At 41.9% G+C, this 17,457-nt stretch overlaps 1 protein-coding gene across 1 annotated transcript in view; it reads left to right on the forward strand.

Moving 5' to 3' along the window:
• LOC103826890 (ras and Rab interactor 3) overlaps nt 1-17,457 on the forward strand; it is a 157,331-nt gene that overhangs the window by 82,979 nt on the left and 56,895 nt on the right. The window contains exon 18 of the mRNA XM_050974925.1: nt 7,878-8,022. Coding sequence (XP_050830882.1) covers nt 7,878-8,022 — 145 coding nt within the window. The remainder of the gene's footprint in view (nt 1-7,877; nt 8,023-17,457) is intronic.

Consider the following 17,457-nt stretch of genomic DNA (forward strand, 5'->3'; position numbering starts at 1 on the left):
TAATGGTAGTAAACACATTTTATCTCAAGTATGCCAATGACCCCATTTCCAGGCATTCACAACGTTTTTCCTGCAGTATAAAGCTGAGGAGATGGAATTCATGTTCATTTTGGAGTCTTCTGTTCCAGAAATGCTGTGAAAATGCAGCATACTGCTGCACCACTGTAGGAATATCCCTCCCTAGTATTCCTCTCTCCCCTGCTGTCTTTCAGGAGGACAGTTCACTGCTGAAAATTTGGTGATGACTTAAATATGAGACTGCAAGGAGCAGAGAGAGAGGCTGAATAAATGTTTTTTTTCCTATATTCTGTTTTTGTGGTCTTGGAGAACTGTCTCCAAGCAAACATTTGCTCTCCTGTGCACAGTTCAGGCAGCTCAGTTGTCTTTACATAAGAGAAGAGTAGTTCCAAAGTCTGGTTTTGATTGCATAGTGAGCAGCTGAGTTGACAGGGATGAGGACACCAAAGTTTATAGTGCCAGATCTAGAAAACTGTATTGTACCTTCATATTTCTGAGCTAGGAAATTTTAGAAGAATATGGGCACCATTTTTTCTGTAGCAGCTGAATTTCTGCCCAAATATACATGAATTTTGTTTTCTAATTCCATAAGTCCTTCACACATAATTTAAAATTACTCTGCCTAATCTGAATATTACCTGCTCCAGAAAACCAGTGTTGTATTTAAGCAGAAACAGTCTCAGAATCCAGAACAATCCTTGCAATGTGTGGCTGGTTCCTGTCATCTACATCTCTCCCTGAAACATAAACTCACTTCAGGGCAATTTATATTGAATTCTAATGCTGCATTTCATGGGGTGTTCTCATCCACATCTACTGCTATGAGACAAGTATCATGCTGTGCTTATAGTCATAAATAACATTAGTAGGGTTCTCCTTTGGCACCACCACCACATGACCAAGGATATATTGTTTGCCAAAGAATTATGAGATGCTGTGTCAAGGCTTTGATGACACATAATCATATGAAGTACTTCAGGAAGCTCGTAAGTAGTCCATGTCCATATGCTAAAATAAATAATTATGCTTAAATAAACAATTATACACTAAGCCATGCAGGTAAACTGAATGGTCCAAGAAAGATGTGATTGACAAACTGTTGCATTGCAGATAAACCCACGTCAGAATGTATCAGTAATTCAGGAGGCTATTGCTGAGTAATAGCAGACTAGTGCCTTTCACATGTATACAAAAACAAAAAAGAAAATTACCTTGTGTGGTCAGGAGACCATTAAAAATTATGCCATTTTCTAGTCAAGAAAAGGAGTGATTTGGGCTTGGCTCTCTGCTGTTAGCACAGTTCTATATTGCAGCTGTTTGGATTGTATCTATAAAATTTTGCAGCCATTTGGTTTCATTAACCGTTGCAAAAGTTATCTGGCTGAGTTTGGAATGTATGTCACAATGTTCTGTAAGTTAATGTTCAGCTCAAGAGTGAAAAGAAAGCTGGTGGATGTGAGAGAGAAAACTGTTAGTGTGATCTGAAATTTGCCAGCATACTAACACTGAAAAGTAACACAACTCAGAAAAAGACATCCCATATCCAGCAAAGCTTAACTTCAATAGGTTTGATTCCATTTTAAAGCTAAGCATCTATCCAAGTGCCTTGCTGGATTGTGTCCTAAGATGACAGCAGAGTCTGGTTTCTGGTTTTCTTAACATAGTCAGTTCTTTCCATGTTCTATTGGTTTTGTAGTCTAAAGATTTTATTTATTTCTCAAATAAAAGATTTGACCAGAATCTGTGGACTTCTGCTCTGCTGATACCACTTTAGATTTCCACTGTTGTAAATAAGAGAACTCGTTGCTTGTCTCAGACTTCTCAACTGTGCATCTGCCCTTGTGTGTGAGCAGGATCAAAACTGAGTTACAGCTGGCCAAGGAGGGCTTTCAGCTGCTCTTTTGAGCTGCAGTTCCCCTGGAGTAGCACAGTCCCACATAGACCCATGGAGTGTAACCCTCTCTGTAGCAAGGACCTGGGAGTGTTTCCATCATTTTCAGCAGTGTTTGATTCCATTTATTTACCATAACAATTGAACTGCATTATAAAGTATTGCTCGAGTCAAGATTTCATGCTCAGGATCTGCATGTCTAAATCTAAGGAGTTCCAGGTATGGTTATCTTAATGTCTCTTTGATGGTCCAAGGGCTTCTCTCTGGGCTGAAGTCTAACCTAGAAGAACACCTAAAGTTTTCCCTAGAGGTACAGCATAGTCAACCATCTTTCTCCTGGCTCAGTCTTTGGTGTGCCAATTTTATTTTGTTTTCATATGCTTGCTACAGCTGTAACAAGCAAAGTCAGCTTCTGGTTTTAGATTATATTTGTAAGCTTTCTGTCAACATGTGAACAAATGGCGAAGGTCTTTACTAATCTAATACTTAGCAATTATAGAGAAGATTCTATTCTGTCTTTGATTTCCCTTGTGACTCTGCTTTAATTTCACTTGTTTCTATTATGTGTTTGCTCTAGGTGCACAAATGCCTCATGAGTTTTGTTTTCCTTTCTTGCATGTCTTTCAATTTTAATGCATTTTACTTGTGTCTCACTGTTAGCTGGTTTTGGTAGAGTTCTTTAAGCTGTAGAAATACTGTCTGATTATTCATGCCAAGGAAAGATCAGATGTTATGTAATACGAAACACTAAAATAACTCTGATAGCCAGGTGAAACCAAAGAATCTTCCTAATTGAAGTACATCACCTTGGAGCATAATGTTCTGTCATTGCAAGCCTCAGATCTCTCTCTTATTTGTGTTTAAACATTCAGAAGAAAATCTCTGCAGCTCATGCATTTGCTGCATAATTTTCTTTCTATTTCCATGAGTCTGAATGCCACATTTTTCATTTTGTTAGATGATGAGATTTATGTGATGGTTACACAGGTAAATGACAGTGTTTAGTTCCAGCAATTCTGTACCAAACCCATCATTATTCCATTGAACCATTTGGAAAAGTCTGTATGCTAGATATCAATGTCCTGCTGAAGAAAGGAATGTCATTCCACTGATGTGTGCATTCCACTTTCTGACCTACTGTGTACATGTTTAAAAGCCTCCTTTTCAATAACTTGAGCACTTTTCTCACATTTTCCCACATGTGAGGTCCTGATGGTTTTTCCCCAGAGAAGTCTGTGAAGTCCTGTACGTGCCTCTCCTGACCCATGAGCTGTGTGTGGCTGCTTCTCCACAGCCAGGATGTGCAGGGATTGCGGCAGTTTGTTCATCACGTGGTTCTGCTTGCTCCCATACAGTGCACTGTCTGAAAGAAATTAATGACTATGGGAAATTAATGCCATTTGGATATTTTCTTAGAAGAATTGCCAGTTGGAATTTAATTCTGTATTTCTTTTTTACTTGCACAAAGAATGTAGGCAGTCATTGCTGTCCTGTCACTGAGATGGTCTTGATAAACTTGAATGACAAGTAAAAAGATTGGTTTATAGCACTAGGCATGGTAGCAAATTCTAAAAGTATCAGAATTTGTGAAAACCAGACAGAAATCATCTCTAGAAAGATTAATAACAACTGAGATGCTTCCTTTCAGAGGGTTTTTGTCAAAAGATTATGGCCTTTATTCATATACCAGTTATGTATGCAAGGAAAACTTGTAAATCTCCTTCCCCAGCAACACCTGTGTTTCAAATGGCTGTTACTGCAGCAAAGTTATAACCAAATTCTTGCCTTCAGGTTCTTGGGAGTGGTGCCAGTGTTCCTTAGTGTCCTGGTAGTTGGCACAAATTAGTGTCAGTGGAACTGAGCATAGAATTTGGCTCATGGTATCTCCTCCATTGCAAGAAATTCCTTGAAATCATTTATGGTCACTAAAATAACTTCCAAACCTTTTCAAAACCCGTGTTTCATATTTGCAGTGCACCCTTCAGAGGTGCAATACCTCTTTAAATATTATGAAAACTTTCTAGAACTGCTTACTTTGAAAACAGAAAAGGATGGGTTTGTAAACTGTAAATAACAGAAATCTCTCATGTTACTTATTTTTTCAATGACTGTGACCTTATGCACTGTGAATGCTCTGTGATATGGGGTCCATTGTACAGATAAACATGTCATGAAATCCAAATGGATTTAATGTGATAATTTGTTACAAAATGTTGGCATGATATTTGATTATTTTTGTTGTGAGAATTTTAAAAAATAGTTAACTCAGCATTTATAAAGATTATAGCACTCAGTATTATAATGCACTATATAAAAATATGTACACTATCAATAAATTATATAAACAAGAGTGTTTGGTTTTTTTCTCAGATGATTAGTAGATGTGAAACATTCTCACATATATTGTTGAGAATCAAAAATTTCTGTCCCCAAATAGGACATGTGCCTGCATGTGTTAGCTTTTTGGTGAAATCTGGACCCTGCTGAACTGAGTGACAGAAGGCCCCACATTCTGTGTGTTCTAGGGAGTGTTGCCTGGATCAAGCCATTATTTGGAGTGAGTTAAGTGTATTGGTTTGATTTGCAGCAGTTCTGAAACATACAATTTGCTCTTTTGGGACCAGAAAACTGAGAACTCAGTTTGCTGAGAACTCAGTTTGCTGGACTGAGGCACTGATCCAGAAGCAATTCTGGCAACCTCAGACAAAAAGCTGATCAAGAGCATTTTGGTTGCCTAATCCTGTGATATATTGGTGTCCAGCAGGTTCACACTGAGTACTGCATGCTGATGAGAGGCTGGAAATATTTACCTGATCTCATGGCCTGGTGTGTTAACAGTTTCATTAGACTAGAGTCTTCTCATGAATACTCCTAGCCAGTTTCCTACCAGGAGATGCAAGTTAAAGCAAAGCTTGATCTTATTTTTTTTAGCACTGTGTGTGAGACTGGAATCCCTACTGCTGTATAAACCTGGCATTAACCATTGTGGGGCTTTTTGTGGGGGCATCTACAGAAAAGTCTTATGGAAGTGAAGAAAAAGGATATTCTGCATTTTTTGAATTTTGAAAAAGATTTCATTCTTTAATGTATGCTAGGCTACATTTTTCTAAGATGGGAACAGAAAAAGATTCCTTCTTTTATACAGAACTAACTTTTAAAAATCAGAATCTGAATGTGAAAAGTGCCTCTTCCTTTAATCCTTCCATCCTTGACACTGTGACCCATCATGATCTGTTATGTAATAGGCTCTATAAAAGGCCCATAATCTATGGATTAGTGACACAATAGGCATGACAGGTTCTAAGGGCTCCTATCACAGGCCATATTATTGATGTAGCCTCTCCCTCCTGCATGGAAAGCAGAACTGTGATGGTGTAATCTGGGTATATTCTGAAAGTCCTTTATTGGAGCTTGAGTGCTCATTGTACTTAATGGCTTCCCCCATAAGCCATTTTTAAACCTTTCCAACCCAGCTGCATGAAACTACAAAAAAGGGCTGCAGGATGCTGTGGCTTAAGATGGAAAGGGTGAATCAGTCCTAGAAGAGAAATAATTTCCTCCCATTTGGCTTGGATTTATAACAGAGGAATGCAAATTTGAAGTAACTGGATATGATTTTGTCATTTAGCTTTTTTATAATTGTTTCCTTCCAAAGCCTGATTCTAGAACATGCTGTCACATACTAAACCTGTCAAATCTCTAGCTCAAAAAGACACCTAGTAAAGCAAAATTGTCTTCTTTTTCATGTTTTAAATATTTTACAGAAGTGCTGAGTATTTTGCAGAAAATATGGGACTTTTAAAATTAAATTTGGTCAATATCTTTAACAAAACAAATTTCAAAACTTAAAATTTCTGAAACTGCATTCTTTACATTGGAAATAGCACGAAAGTTTTCCCTCAAATGACATGAAACTGAGATAGCACCGAAATACTGGGATTTTGTATTCTGTATTTTTTGCCATTTTCCCCTGAACCTTTTTAATTGTTCTAGTAATTTTTTTTCTTCTTCCCTAAAAATAGAATTGGAATTTTCTAACTCTGTTCAGTTCTGCCTTTGCAAAATCTTAAGTCTTTGCTTAGGATGGCTGCCTGTTTGTGTGAACAGTTTTCTCTGAGTGAGCAGGTCCATGCAGACAGCACAACTTTGCATTTTTTGTCTCAGCAAACCTTTTTTTCCAGCAGAGCCAGGGCAAATGCTGAATGGGCCTGGTCCCTGCTGAACTGCAGGGGAGGGAAGTGTACTGGCGTAGGGTTGAATTTGTGTGATGCATGTAGGAGATTGTTCTCATGCCAATATCTGAGGTGCATTTCAAAGGTGCCCAGCTGGTGAATAAATCTAGATTTTTTTTCTTGGACCTCTGAGCCCAGAACTCATAGAGGATTCAGAGCTGAGATCTGTCAAGTCTGCAGTAAGGGATGAGTGAATCTCAGCCAACCAGTTTGTCTAAGAGGACTAAATTTTTCATGAATGACTTTGTTGTTGCCTGAAAATTATTCCAGGAGTTGGAGCAAGAAGATCCTTAATATGGTAGAAAAGAGCATTACCAGATACAGTAGCTGAAAATTTAAAACTAGATAAGGCAAAAAATCAGGTGTGAATTTAAATAATGGCAGCAAGTAAGCACTAACATGCCTTACTTAGAACTGTGGTGAATTCCATCATGCAGTCTTTCAGTAAGGCTCTTTCTAAAATAGTAGAGTTTCTAAGATAAATCCTTGTAAAAGCTAGAAGATAAATTTCCTAATGTGAACTGAAGTTACAGTCTTTATTTAAAATAAAAAGAAAAGAAGGGAAAATTTTGACTTGTGTTACATCAAAGGTGTGACTTGGTGATGGTAAAAGTCTTCCTGACTCTCTCTAGCTCAGTGCCAGCAGAATTGGCTCTGTGTTCTGCACTGAGGACTCGTCTCCCTCTTGCCAATGCACTGACAGCTCCCAGGCATTTGCATTCCTGCTGTGGACTGTGTGGCACTGTCTATTTTCAGAAGGCTGAGAAATTCCTTCTAAAGATAAAGGCGGCAAAAAATTACTTTCGTCTCCTACTCCATTCCATCCAATTGCTTTTCTCCACCTCTACTTTCTACTTCTGCCTTATTTTTTTCCATGATGTATTCTCCTAACATCAACTACTTCTGGAGCCACGGGGCTGCCAAAGAGGAGTGCCCCCAGCCCTGTGTGACAGCACATCTGTCAGCCCGGAGCCTCCACAGCTGGCGAGTGTTGGGTGGGGTTTCCCGCCCAGCAGAGCCTGGATCGCTGCAGTGGCTGCAGGTCAAACGTGCACTGAGCCCGACTGAGCTTCCCAGCGTGGAGAGCTCTTCGCCTGCCAGCACTCACACACCCTCAGCATTAGCTTTTGCTTTAGCTGGGAATGCTTTTGCAAAGCTGTCCTCTGCCAGCGTTAGACATTTCGTTTTCTCAGGTCCTGTGTAAATATAAAGGTTTCCAAGCTCCATCTGGATCCAGTTACTCAAGCAGTAGAAATACACATGCTTCAGGAATTTGCAGACGGAGGCTCACTGCTTTGCTGCCTTACAAAATCCTTTACAAAGTTCACTGTGCTCCGTTGCCTCCTGATATACCTGTAGTCTGAAGAATGATTTCCTCTGAAACTTACTTAGGTTAGAGAAACAAATTAGTTGAAAGTCTCGGGTCCTTCTTTCTAATAAGGTTAACCTGCTTGCACTACTAAATATGGCTTTATAACACAAACACTCTCTCTCACACACACAGACACACACACACACACCCTTGACCACCAAAGACTGCCTCTTCCTGAAATCCCCCGTTCATATAAATACAGGAAGTAGAAATAAGAGAGGCTAAAATCGGATCTTCTTGGTAGTTTGCTTTCATTTCAGTGCTTGTTTAGTCCTCTGCCCTTTGATACTAGTGAGCCTGAAGCTGGTTTTAAACATCTTCCCCCTCATGCCCTTGAAATACTATCTTCAGGACAAAACCTGAGGATGTGGAAGTTCTGCTCAGCGATGGGAAGGAATTGCTTTTCTGACCGAGGAACTCTCAAGCCACTGTGATACAGAAAGTGACTTAAAGTTTGCTGTAATGATGAAAACATCAGCAGGAGAGAAGGGAGCCAGGGATGACTCAGGGTAAGTCCTGAATCTTTAGTGACTGTTCATTTTTAATAGCTGCTGCTTTCCTTTTCCTACTTAACAAAGAGTTCTCGGCTGCATTTGTGAGCTGACTGCTGAGTTACTAGTTACACAGTCACAATGGTGTGGCATGACTGTGTTGTAATTTACAGTATTTCCTTTAACTGACATGTTCCAGCTTGAAAACAAACTGCAGTGGCTTTATTTAGCTCGAACCTTAGCTATTTAAGGAAGAAGGATAAATCCAAATCTACAGTTTGGGGCAAAGGACAGAAAAAGGGACTTCTTTGGTTTTGGAAATGTGACAAAGCTTTTCTGGGAGGCTTGCTTTGTTTTTGCTCAAATGCAGAAGTGGATAAGGGCTTGTCCTTATGAGCTGCTGATCCCTTCAGTGCCTGCACACTAAGGTGTACACAAGCCCTGTCCCCACGCTCCCAGGAGACTACAAGTGTACTTTCTGTCAGGAAAGGACTATAGGCTTCCCTTGCCTCTGGCCAAAACACTGCACCTTGCAGGACCAAATCCCAGGAAAACAGTGGGAGATAAAATCAGTTTTGATACAAAAGAACAGTCACAAGCTACTGGGATTCCAGGATAAGGCTGGAATCCTCCCAAGGCTTGGTTGTATCATAAAGCCCATGCTGAAGGTGGGCATTTCTGTTTCCTGTTTTAAACAAGCAAGGGAAATATACATAGCTGCTGAAACTGTCAGTCACAACCCCCTGCCCCTTCCCCCATGGAAAACCATAATCATACCAGATACTGAGACTTTTTCTTATCTGTCCAGCACACTTAACCTGTTTTCCATGAACAAAGGTTTCAGATATTTCTGTGATGGATCCAGTAGAAGCAGCTCTGTGGATGGGTGGGTAGATATGGGATACTTGCATTTCCAGCTGCTGAGGGTGCTGCCCAGCTAGAGCACACTCTGTCAAACAGGGGAAAATTGCTGCTGACAGGCCACTGTGTGATGGTTTTACTGTAGCTCTGTTCCCAAATACACACATGGAATGGGGGGATGCAGGCAGAACCCTGCACTGCAGTTGTCATTGCTTTTGCCTTGTTCAGTTGTTTGCATTAAGTGGAGCAATGCCACTCCTGTTTCAAGGTATCATTCCTCAGTTCCATGTAATGTTAAACACTCAGGGACAAAGCTCACACAGCTGTCAGGAAAAAAAATTAAAGCATCCAATCCCTGTAGACTGGTGAGAGGAACTTACTATTTGCACTTTGCAGATAATCCCTGCATTTGGGACAGTTAAGATGTTAAGTATGAGAGGCTGGAAGGTATATTTGTTTATCTCTTTCTGAGATGTCTGAAAGGAGCCACATGCTTGCAAAGGTTTGTTTTCTGTCTAGAGTTGCAGGAAAAAGGAAAAAAAGCTATACACCCTAGATCAGGACTGTAAATCAAGTGGTTGGAGGAATATTGAAGCATCAATGGGCATGCTGCATGCAGTCTTCATAGGTTTTTTGAGCATCTGAACAATTTAACAGAATGACCTTTTATTTCATTAACTGATTGTCTTTATTTCCAATCTATCTTCCACTCATAAAGAGGAACTTGGCTATTTTAAAATCTATTTTAACTCTTTCTGTTTACATGCTATAATATTGCTGAAGATCCTCAGAATTACATTTTAGCATGCACACGTTGTGGCTTCCAACACATTACGGAATTAGAAACATTTCTAAGTTGTGTTTAGCTGATTTCCTGTTATGGTTACACTGAATTAGGTGCAAATTACACAAAGTATTTGGAGTTCATCGCTTTCAAAAGAAATGGTAACCTAAGGCAAGGTGTTGATGGAGAACCTTGACCTGATTTTAAAATTCTGTGCACCAAAATTGCATGTGAAGTTCCTGAGACTGCCCCTCTGTTCAGCATAGTTTTAGGATTAATTAAAAAGAAAAGCTTAGTCACATGCACAGAAACTATGGCAATGCAAATTATCATGGAAGTACCCCAGCAACTTGGAAATATTCATGCATTCATTTCTAGTAAAGACGAGGGTCTATTCTGCATCTAGTAAATCCATAAACAAGCTTTTTTGATTTATATCTGTCAAATGTCAGAAAGACATTGGGGAGAAATCTGCCTCCAGAATTAGTGGCTACTCAGAAAGGAATGAGGGAGAAATGTAGATAGCAGCTGGATAGAAATCAATCTAACCAAATTCTTCCAAAATGCTATGGGAGAGAAGCAGAGGAATTTAACCATTAATTCTCACCTAGAGTCAGGCTAACTCCATGGAACATTAATAAGTGGTGAGATCACAAAACATCTGGAGAAATGTGAGCTGCTTGACCATGGTGACCATGGTTTCATGTAAAGATATATGCCTTCACTCCAACATCTGGCAAATGTATGGAGAATAAGATGAGTAGAGCAGGCAGGAGCTGAGACAGAGATGGTATGTGCAAATATTGAATCCATCTTTGAGAAAATGGCTGTTTCAGGTAGCTGGGATGGGTTACAGTGGTTCTCATTTCTGGGACAGCAGAATACCTAATGAAGTAATGATTGTGCATCTTTTGGTGACATGTCTTTTTTTGGCACAAAACCCACACCACAGTTGACAGGTTTCATGTGATTAATGTAGACCTAAAGAGGTCAAACACTGGAGGAATCTGTAAACTGAACCACTCTCATAGATTCACAGATTTTAGCTTCAGAAGGGAAAGTTTTGATTGTCTAGTCTGATCTCCTGTGGAGAGCAGACCATAGAATCTATGAAACATGCTATGAAAACCATGACTTCTGCTGGAATGGGAGTTTTCACAGAATCATGGAATATTCTGTGATCCCGCAAGGATCATTGAGCCCAACTCTTGAGTGAATAGCTCATACAGGGATCAAACCCATCACCTTGGTGTTTTTACTTGGTCACAAGAGCTTTGTTATCAAGGGATCCTTCTACCCAGGTTACACATGCATCCCTGCAGTGCAGTAAATAAATCTTATACCAACTTTTACCAGGATCAGGTTTGAACTGAGAAAAAAATTATTAAAAACTCAAGAGCCATCCTTTGTAAAGGACTAAATCTCAGATTATTTGAATCAATGGAAAAAGTTCTGTTTGCCTCAGGAAGTCTTGTAAAGTACTCCACATAGGAAAGGAGTACTCTCACCAAAACCTGTGAGATGTGGTGTTTAAAGGGAAAGGGACAGTTCAAGCAACTGGGAATGAATCAGTGTTATTAAATCCCTGCTGTCTGTCAAGCTCTCATAAGGGATACCCTTTCCAGTTGAGGGGATGGTGCTTCTCAGGAGGCAAATCTCTGTGCTCAAGATGCATTGCACCAAGGCTGGGATATCACTGTAAAGATACAAAAAAACAGGTGTTCTCCAAAGCTACCTGAATTTGGTAGGGAGGAGAAAAAAATCTCCTGAAATTCATTTAACTGAAAAGCATGTTTACAACCACACCAACTTGTTCCATGGTTTTTCCAGCACTTCCAGTATGTGGGTCCTTGCCAAACTTAGTGGGTGCTTGGAACACGTTGTGCAGTGGTGCTGGTGGTAGCAGAGGAGGCAGCTGTCCCTTTGGTTCCTAGAGGACAGACCACACTGGGAATATTGCCTCTCTCAGCACTACACTCTAATACCAGTGCTCACAGCAATGGGGGCACAAATGTAAGCAATATTCTGATCATCTACTTTCTACTACAGGTTCAGCTAAATATAGTTTTTCACTTCCTGTCCTAAATGGCTACGTGCTGGGTTGTACTGTTGGCTTTACAAACCCCAGGCAACACAGGCTGAAAAACGTGCACGTAAGGTGCACACATCTCCCTTGCTCTGTGTGCACAGGTGTTCATGTAAAACAGTGGGTCCTGGAGACCATCTGGGAGGGTTGCTTGGCACAAATTTGGGCTGGCTTCATACCTTATCAAACTGTAGGGGGATAGAATATGAGAAAATAAAGATAGTGTAGAAAGTAACTTTACCCCAAAGGAGTTGCAGCTGGGTCAGTTATCAAAGATGAGGAACAGGCCTGGCTTTAAGAGGCCACAGCTGTGACCAGTGAGAAGAAGAGTGCTATAAAAGAGTGGGGTGGCTGGTTGAGAAGGGAATTGGAGTCATTTGGCTACTTTGTGAAAAAGAAGGAGTCAGTGGTCTGAGGAGGTGCTCATGAGAAACACCAAGAAGGTATGAAACTTTTGTGATAAGGAGACAACAGTATGGAACCCCTGCAATATGATGGCAACATCAAACCATGTGTACATAGTCCAGGTATTTTAGAGATTATCTATTGTATATCATACTCCCAAATAATACTATGGCTATATTCATCAGTAAATATAGATGATTTCTCTGAGACCAGGAATATAGGATTGTGAGACTCAGAAAAATCTCCAAAATTGCCTGAATAATAGACATTAAAGGAAATACCTGAACCAAATCCATTAGGATGAAAAAAATATGGAGACTTTTAAACGCTTCTCTGGGTCAATTGATAAAGAGCACAGAAACCAAAGTGCCTTAGTGAAACTTGGAAAAATATTGTTTATCACAGACCTTCACCCTTTATAATTTTGAAGGGAGAAGGGGTGGTTTTTTTTTTGCATTTGGGAATATAAATAAATAGCTTTTTGGAAGGTAATTAGAATGAACAGGCAGCTGTTTGGAATGACTGGTCAAATTCCAATGCAGATGGATCTGTGGGTAGAGTGAAGATATGGCCATCAAAAGCCCTTGGTGCCTCAGAAGTCTATCACAGTTTTCCAACTATATCAAAAGGCATCCCCCTGTGTAGGGAAGGCAGTCTGTGTGTTTGTGGTTTTTCAGTTGCAATTTGTGAGGAATTACAAATGAATGACAGTGAATTCAGGTATTTAATATGTCATTATAATCCTTCTAGATTTGGGATTTGAAGGAACCAGTGAAAAGTGTGTTTTGCACATGTTCTGTAGAAGACCAAAGAGAGGCTGTGATGCGTCTTGCTGTAATGTCATCAGCTCTGGGTGGTCCTAAAGTCACAGGGGATGGGATGTGCTGGGATGGACCTGTTCTTGGCAGTCCCAGTGTTCAGAGCAGCAGCTGAATCACAGATTATTTTGCTGACCCGGAGCTTTTAATTCCTTCTGAGGAATTAAAGCAGAAATAGTTACAAAGCTAAGATGTTTGATCATTATTAAAAAAAAATAGTTTTAAAGTATTCATACTACCAAAGAAGACTTTGAGATTTCTCTGGACCAAAACTGAGAAAAAAAGAATAAAAGGAGACTGCGTAAAAGAGTTTAAAAAGGCCTTCAAGAACCAGTGGAAGCAGTTAAGGCAAAATCATGCTACAAGGGCAATGAAGTTGCAATTCTTGGATCTCAAAGCAGGCATTGGTCTGCAGTGGTCTTCAATTCAGTCTGTGTCCTACATTTCTTCCTAATCCCAATTTTGAGATTAGTTTTTTTTGTGGTGTTGGGTTTCATGATGAGCAATGAAGCAGAATCTGTAGAATAAATCCTCATTTGAAGCCAGGTAGGAGCTAGAGAAAATCATGTGTGCCTGTCTGCCTATATGAGAAAATGCCATTTTAAAAATCTAGGCACAGGTCCATGAGAGGTTTAGTGAAGGTGCTTTCTTCTCCAGAGCTTGCTGAATGAAGGAGGCAGTGCCCACACAGCCCTGGTAGGCATGGCCTGTGTTCCTGACTGTTCTCTGAGCTGCAGAACTTGTTCAAAGCTGGGTCACGTTGCCAGAAGTACTGGCCATGGGCCACAGAGAACAGTGGATGGCACTTGTGGGGTGAAATCACTGGGGGCCACCCATGAACTCAAAGAGCAAAGCGCCTGAGGGGCAAATATGTGACTGAGTCCTGTCCTGTTTACACACCACTTGAACGAGGGAGCACTGCTTTTCCAGGAGAGCCAGCCAGCAGTGGAGTCCTCTGGAATTCATTGTTATGAGCTGGGACGTGTCTGTACTGCCAAGTGGGAGATGTCAGCGTGCTGGGCACACCCTGACTCTGACACGGATCTAGCTGCACAAAGGTGAGAAGACAGCTGAACAGGCAGGCATCCATGGAGAACTAGCCACCAAAAAAGCTGCACAGGGTCAAAATCTGTCTATTTCTATGCTTCCCAGCCAGAGAGGGCTGCCTGAGGTACAGGAGGGAGAGGAGAGCTGTCCTTGTGCAGTGGTTGCACCCCATCTGCTGTGGAGGGCAAGGCTGCTTCATGGGGTTGTTTGTGTGTATGCTGTATTTTCTTGGCACTCTCTCTCCCTCCACCACTCTGTTTGGCAGCCCTGATCTGCTCCTACAATGCAGGAACACAAGTGCCATTCCCTTCCCCCGGCCCTAGCAAGGGGAATTCCTAAACCACACAGATGCACACGGCTTGGTTGGAGCCGTGCTCTGGTGTCAGTCTGGAGTAACTCTCCAGAGCTGGAGCTGGCCGAGTTCAGAATCCATCCCAGGCTGTCAGGGGGTTGTGTCTCAGAGAGGCAAGGCAAGCCTTCAGCTGGTGTCCTTTGATTGTGCAGTTTGTGGGGGAGGGAGGGGGGAAATGTGTCTGTCAGAATACCTGGTAACACAGCCCTGTGAAGCAGCTGTGGTCGAGGGACCAGGGCTGCTTAACCTGTGCAAATGAAATAGAGCTACAGTATGCTAAATAGCGTAGCCACAAGCCTTTCCTCTGTCCATTCTGTACCTGTCTAAACTATCTAAAGTAATTCTACCTACCTCCAGAAATAAGATCCCTCCACTCTGCTGAAGGGGACCATGAAGGCAGTGCTTCCCTCAGGATAATCAGGTGCAAGTTTTGAAGTGCTTAGCTCCTCTTTGCCTGCACCCAAAATGGTAAAAATCCCTTTGCAAGTGAAGATGATTACTTGAGCAGTAAAGGATTAGCAGATGTGAGCATTGCATAGCTGGTTGTGCTAGTCACATTTTCCTAAATAGATATTCTGCTAGATACATGCAAGCCAGGGAGTGCTATGGAATGCAGCTCTTTTCAAATAGATTAATACACACATGCCTATGTGTGTGCCTTTCCCAGACCTTCTATTTGCTTTTTGCTACACAGAGAATGTATTTGTGTCTGAGTTAAGGATTTCTGCTTTTTGAATTACTGGTATCTTAAAAAGGGGCAAAGTGCTTTCAGTTACTGTAATCACATTGTGTGATTAATATAAAGTCCTTGTCTTTATGAAAGGATCTCTGGGTGGTTCATGGATAGGTTCAAGCCTCCCAACAACCAGCTAAAGACAGATACTGTTACTATAGGAAGGGAAACTGAGGCATAAATTAATGGAGCTGATTTGATTTTAGTCACTTAGGTCATAGCCCAATCCCCTGGATCTTTGTTGAGCAGTGAAACTCTGGTTTTCCTCAAGCCATCCTTTAAGTTTGGGGTGATGCTAGGAGCAGAATCCCTTTCTCAGGAAGCCTTTTCTCTTTGGTGGATGAGTTCCCTGCTGGATTATCGAGTTAAACCAGCTCTCCTCAGTGTTTACACAGCCTCTGCAGCTGGAGCAAAAGAGGTGTGTGGGGAGGATGTGGAAGAAGAACTCTTCCTGCAGCACCCTCCCTTGCCCTGGATGAGGAGGAGCACAAAACCCCACCCTGAGAGTTGTTCTCTGAGGCAGGCCTGGAATCCTGGCTCTGAGAATGATCCTGCAAGAGGTGTGGCTGCTGGGGTTTGCTCTGGGTGACTCTGGGTCTGTGTATCCCTGGTAGGGTTGGAAGACCTGTCTTACTGCTTGAAATTATCTCCTGACCATGTTAATTGGTATGTTCTCTGTGCTTTTGCAAGGCTAATGAATTGTTGGGGAATTTCAAGTGCTTTGTGAAAGCAATTGAATACAGACAACCTTCTGGATGCTGGCAAAACTTTGCCAAATATAGGGAATCCACACAGCTCACGTACCTCCCTCCCATGGCCCTCCAGAGAAAGCCAGTCTTTTGAAGTCTCTCTCTTGTAATAGCAGCTGTTGGGCAGAACAGAAAGCAGCTGCAGCCCCTTGTGAACTGGATTAAATTTTCTGCTGCTTGGAAAAATTCACCAAGGAAACAGAGAGAGACCAACAAATAGCAGAGTCTGGAGACAGACAGCACTGCTGGCTACCTGCATCTCTGTTCAGCAAATTGCTAGCAGACTTCTAGGCAAAAAAAGGTTGTCACACATACTTGACTAAATGACAGCCTGGGCCCCTGGGCCCCCAAGCCTTTCATCTTGCCTGCCAAGAATCTTTCTCTTCTCTCTTTCCTTTTTTGCCCCCCTGAAGTTCTCTTCAAGGAATTTGTGTCCCTCATGATACCCTCCACAAAGCAAGAAACCAAGCAAAGCTCAAAGCTTCTTCTGCTGAACCAACACACAGGAAAGAGCTTGGCTTTGGCCAACTTTCCTTTCTGTCCATAGGACAAAAATGGAATACAGAATGTTTTTGTGTAATTTTGTCCTGAACTACCATTGTAATCCTTTCTTGGGACTAGGAAGTGCTTAATTTAAGGCTGGATCTCACTGATAACCTTTCTAGCCAAAAGAGAAAACAACTGTTACCCTCCCAGCAGAGGTGGGTCCTCAGTGCTGGAAAACCAGCAGAGATTGCAGGAGGGGCACTGTGAACAACAGCCTGAGACAGGGACGGGTGATGGGCTCAGTCCCTTGGCCTGGCATTCTGCTGTCTACCTTGGTATCAGAGCTAGCTGTCTAGATATATTAGCTGTCTAGATCTAGTCTGGATTTACTCTGCCTGACTTTAGGTTTATTTGCTGTGTCCATTTAGGAACATGTGCACCCATGGTGATCTCTGCCTTGCTGGAGAAGCAGCAGTTTCAGGGAATAATTCAGGGTGACTGGTGCCAGTGGGCTGAATCCAAGTCTTAAATTTGTTCGTGCCTCACCAAGCTGAGCAGGGAGCCAGGCCAAAGAGCTGAGTCCAGCACTCACCTTCTTTCCCCCTCTGGCCCACCGAGTCAGAGTGCCCCAGTGTCAGCCAAGCCATAGCAACCTGGAGGTAGGGGTGGGTGCAGCACAGATGTTTTGAGCAGAACATGACCAAGACAGCCATGTTGTGGATTGTCTTAAACTGTCTTGTGGTCTATGAACACAAAGCCTGTGGCTCATGACCTACCTACATTTTTGCCCTGGCCATGCAGAGACCATAAACACAATTAAATGAACCAGCTTGAGGTCCCAGCAGTGGTTTGGTGGGGTCTGGGAGAGCCAACAGGTTTGTCTTGCTGCTTGGCAGGATCTGTGGTCACATGCTGAGCTGCCAGTCACTGCAGGGACATTTTAGCAGTTTCTGACACTGCTCCACTAACCAGCCCTTTAGTCCCAGGCTGTCCCACCAGCACAGGAGGACAAGGGCCATGCCCATCCACAGGACAGGTTGCAAAAGGTAGCAAGGTAGAGCACCTCTCCCACCCTGAGTTGTTTCCAGGTGTTCTGGAGGTGTTCACCACTAGAAGGTGGTGAGAGACCATG

The sequence above is a fragment of the Serinus canaria genome, chromosome 5 (assembly GCF_022539315.1).
Source record: "Serinus canaria isolate serCan28SL12 chromosome 5, serCan2020, whole genome shotgun sequence".
NCBI lineage: Eukaryota > Metazoa > Chordata > Aves > Passeriformes > Fringillidae > Serinus > Serinus canaria.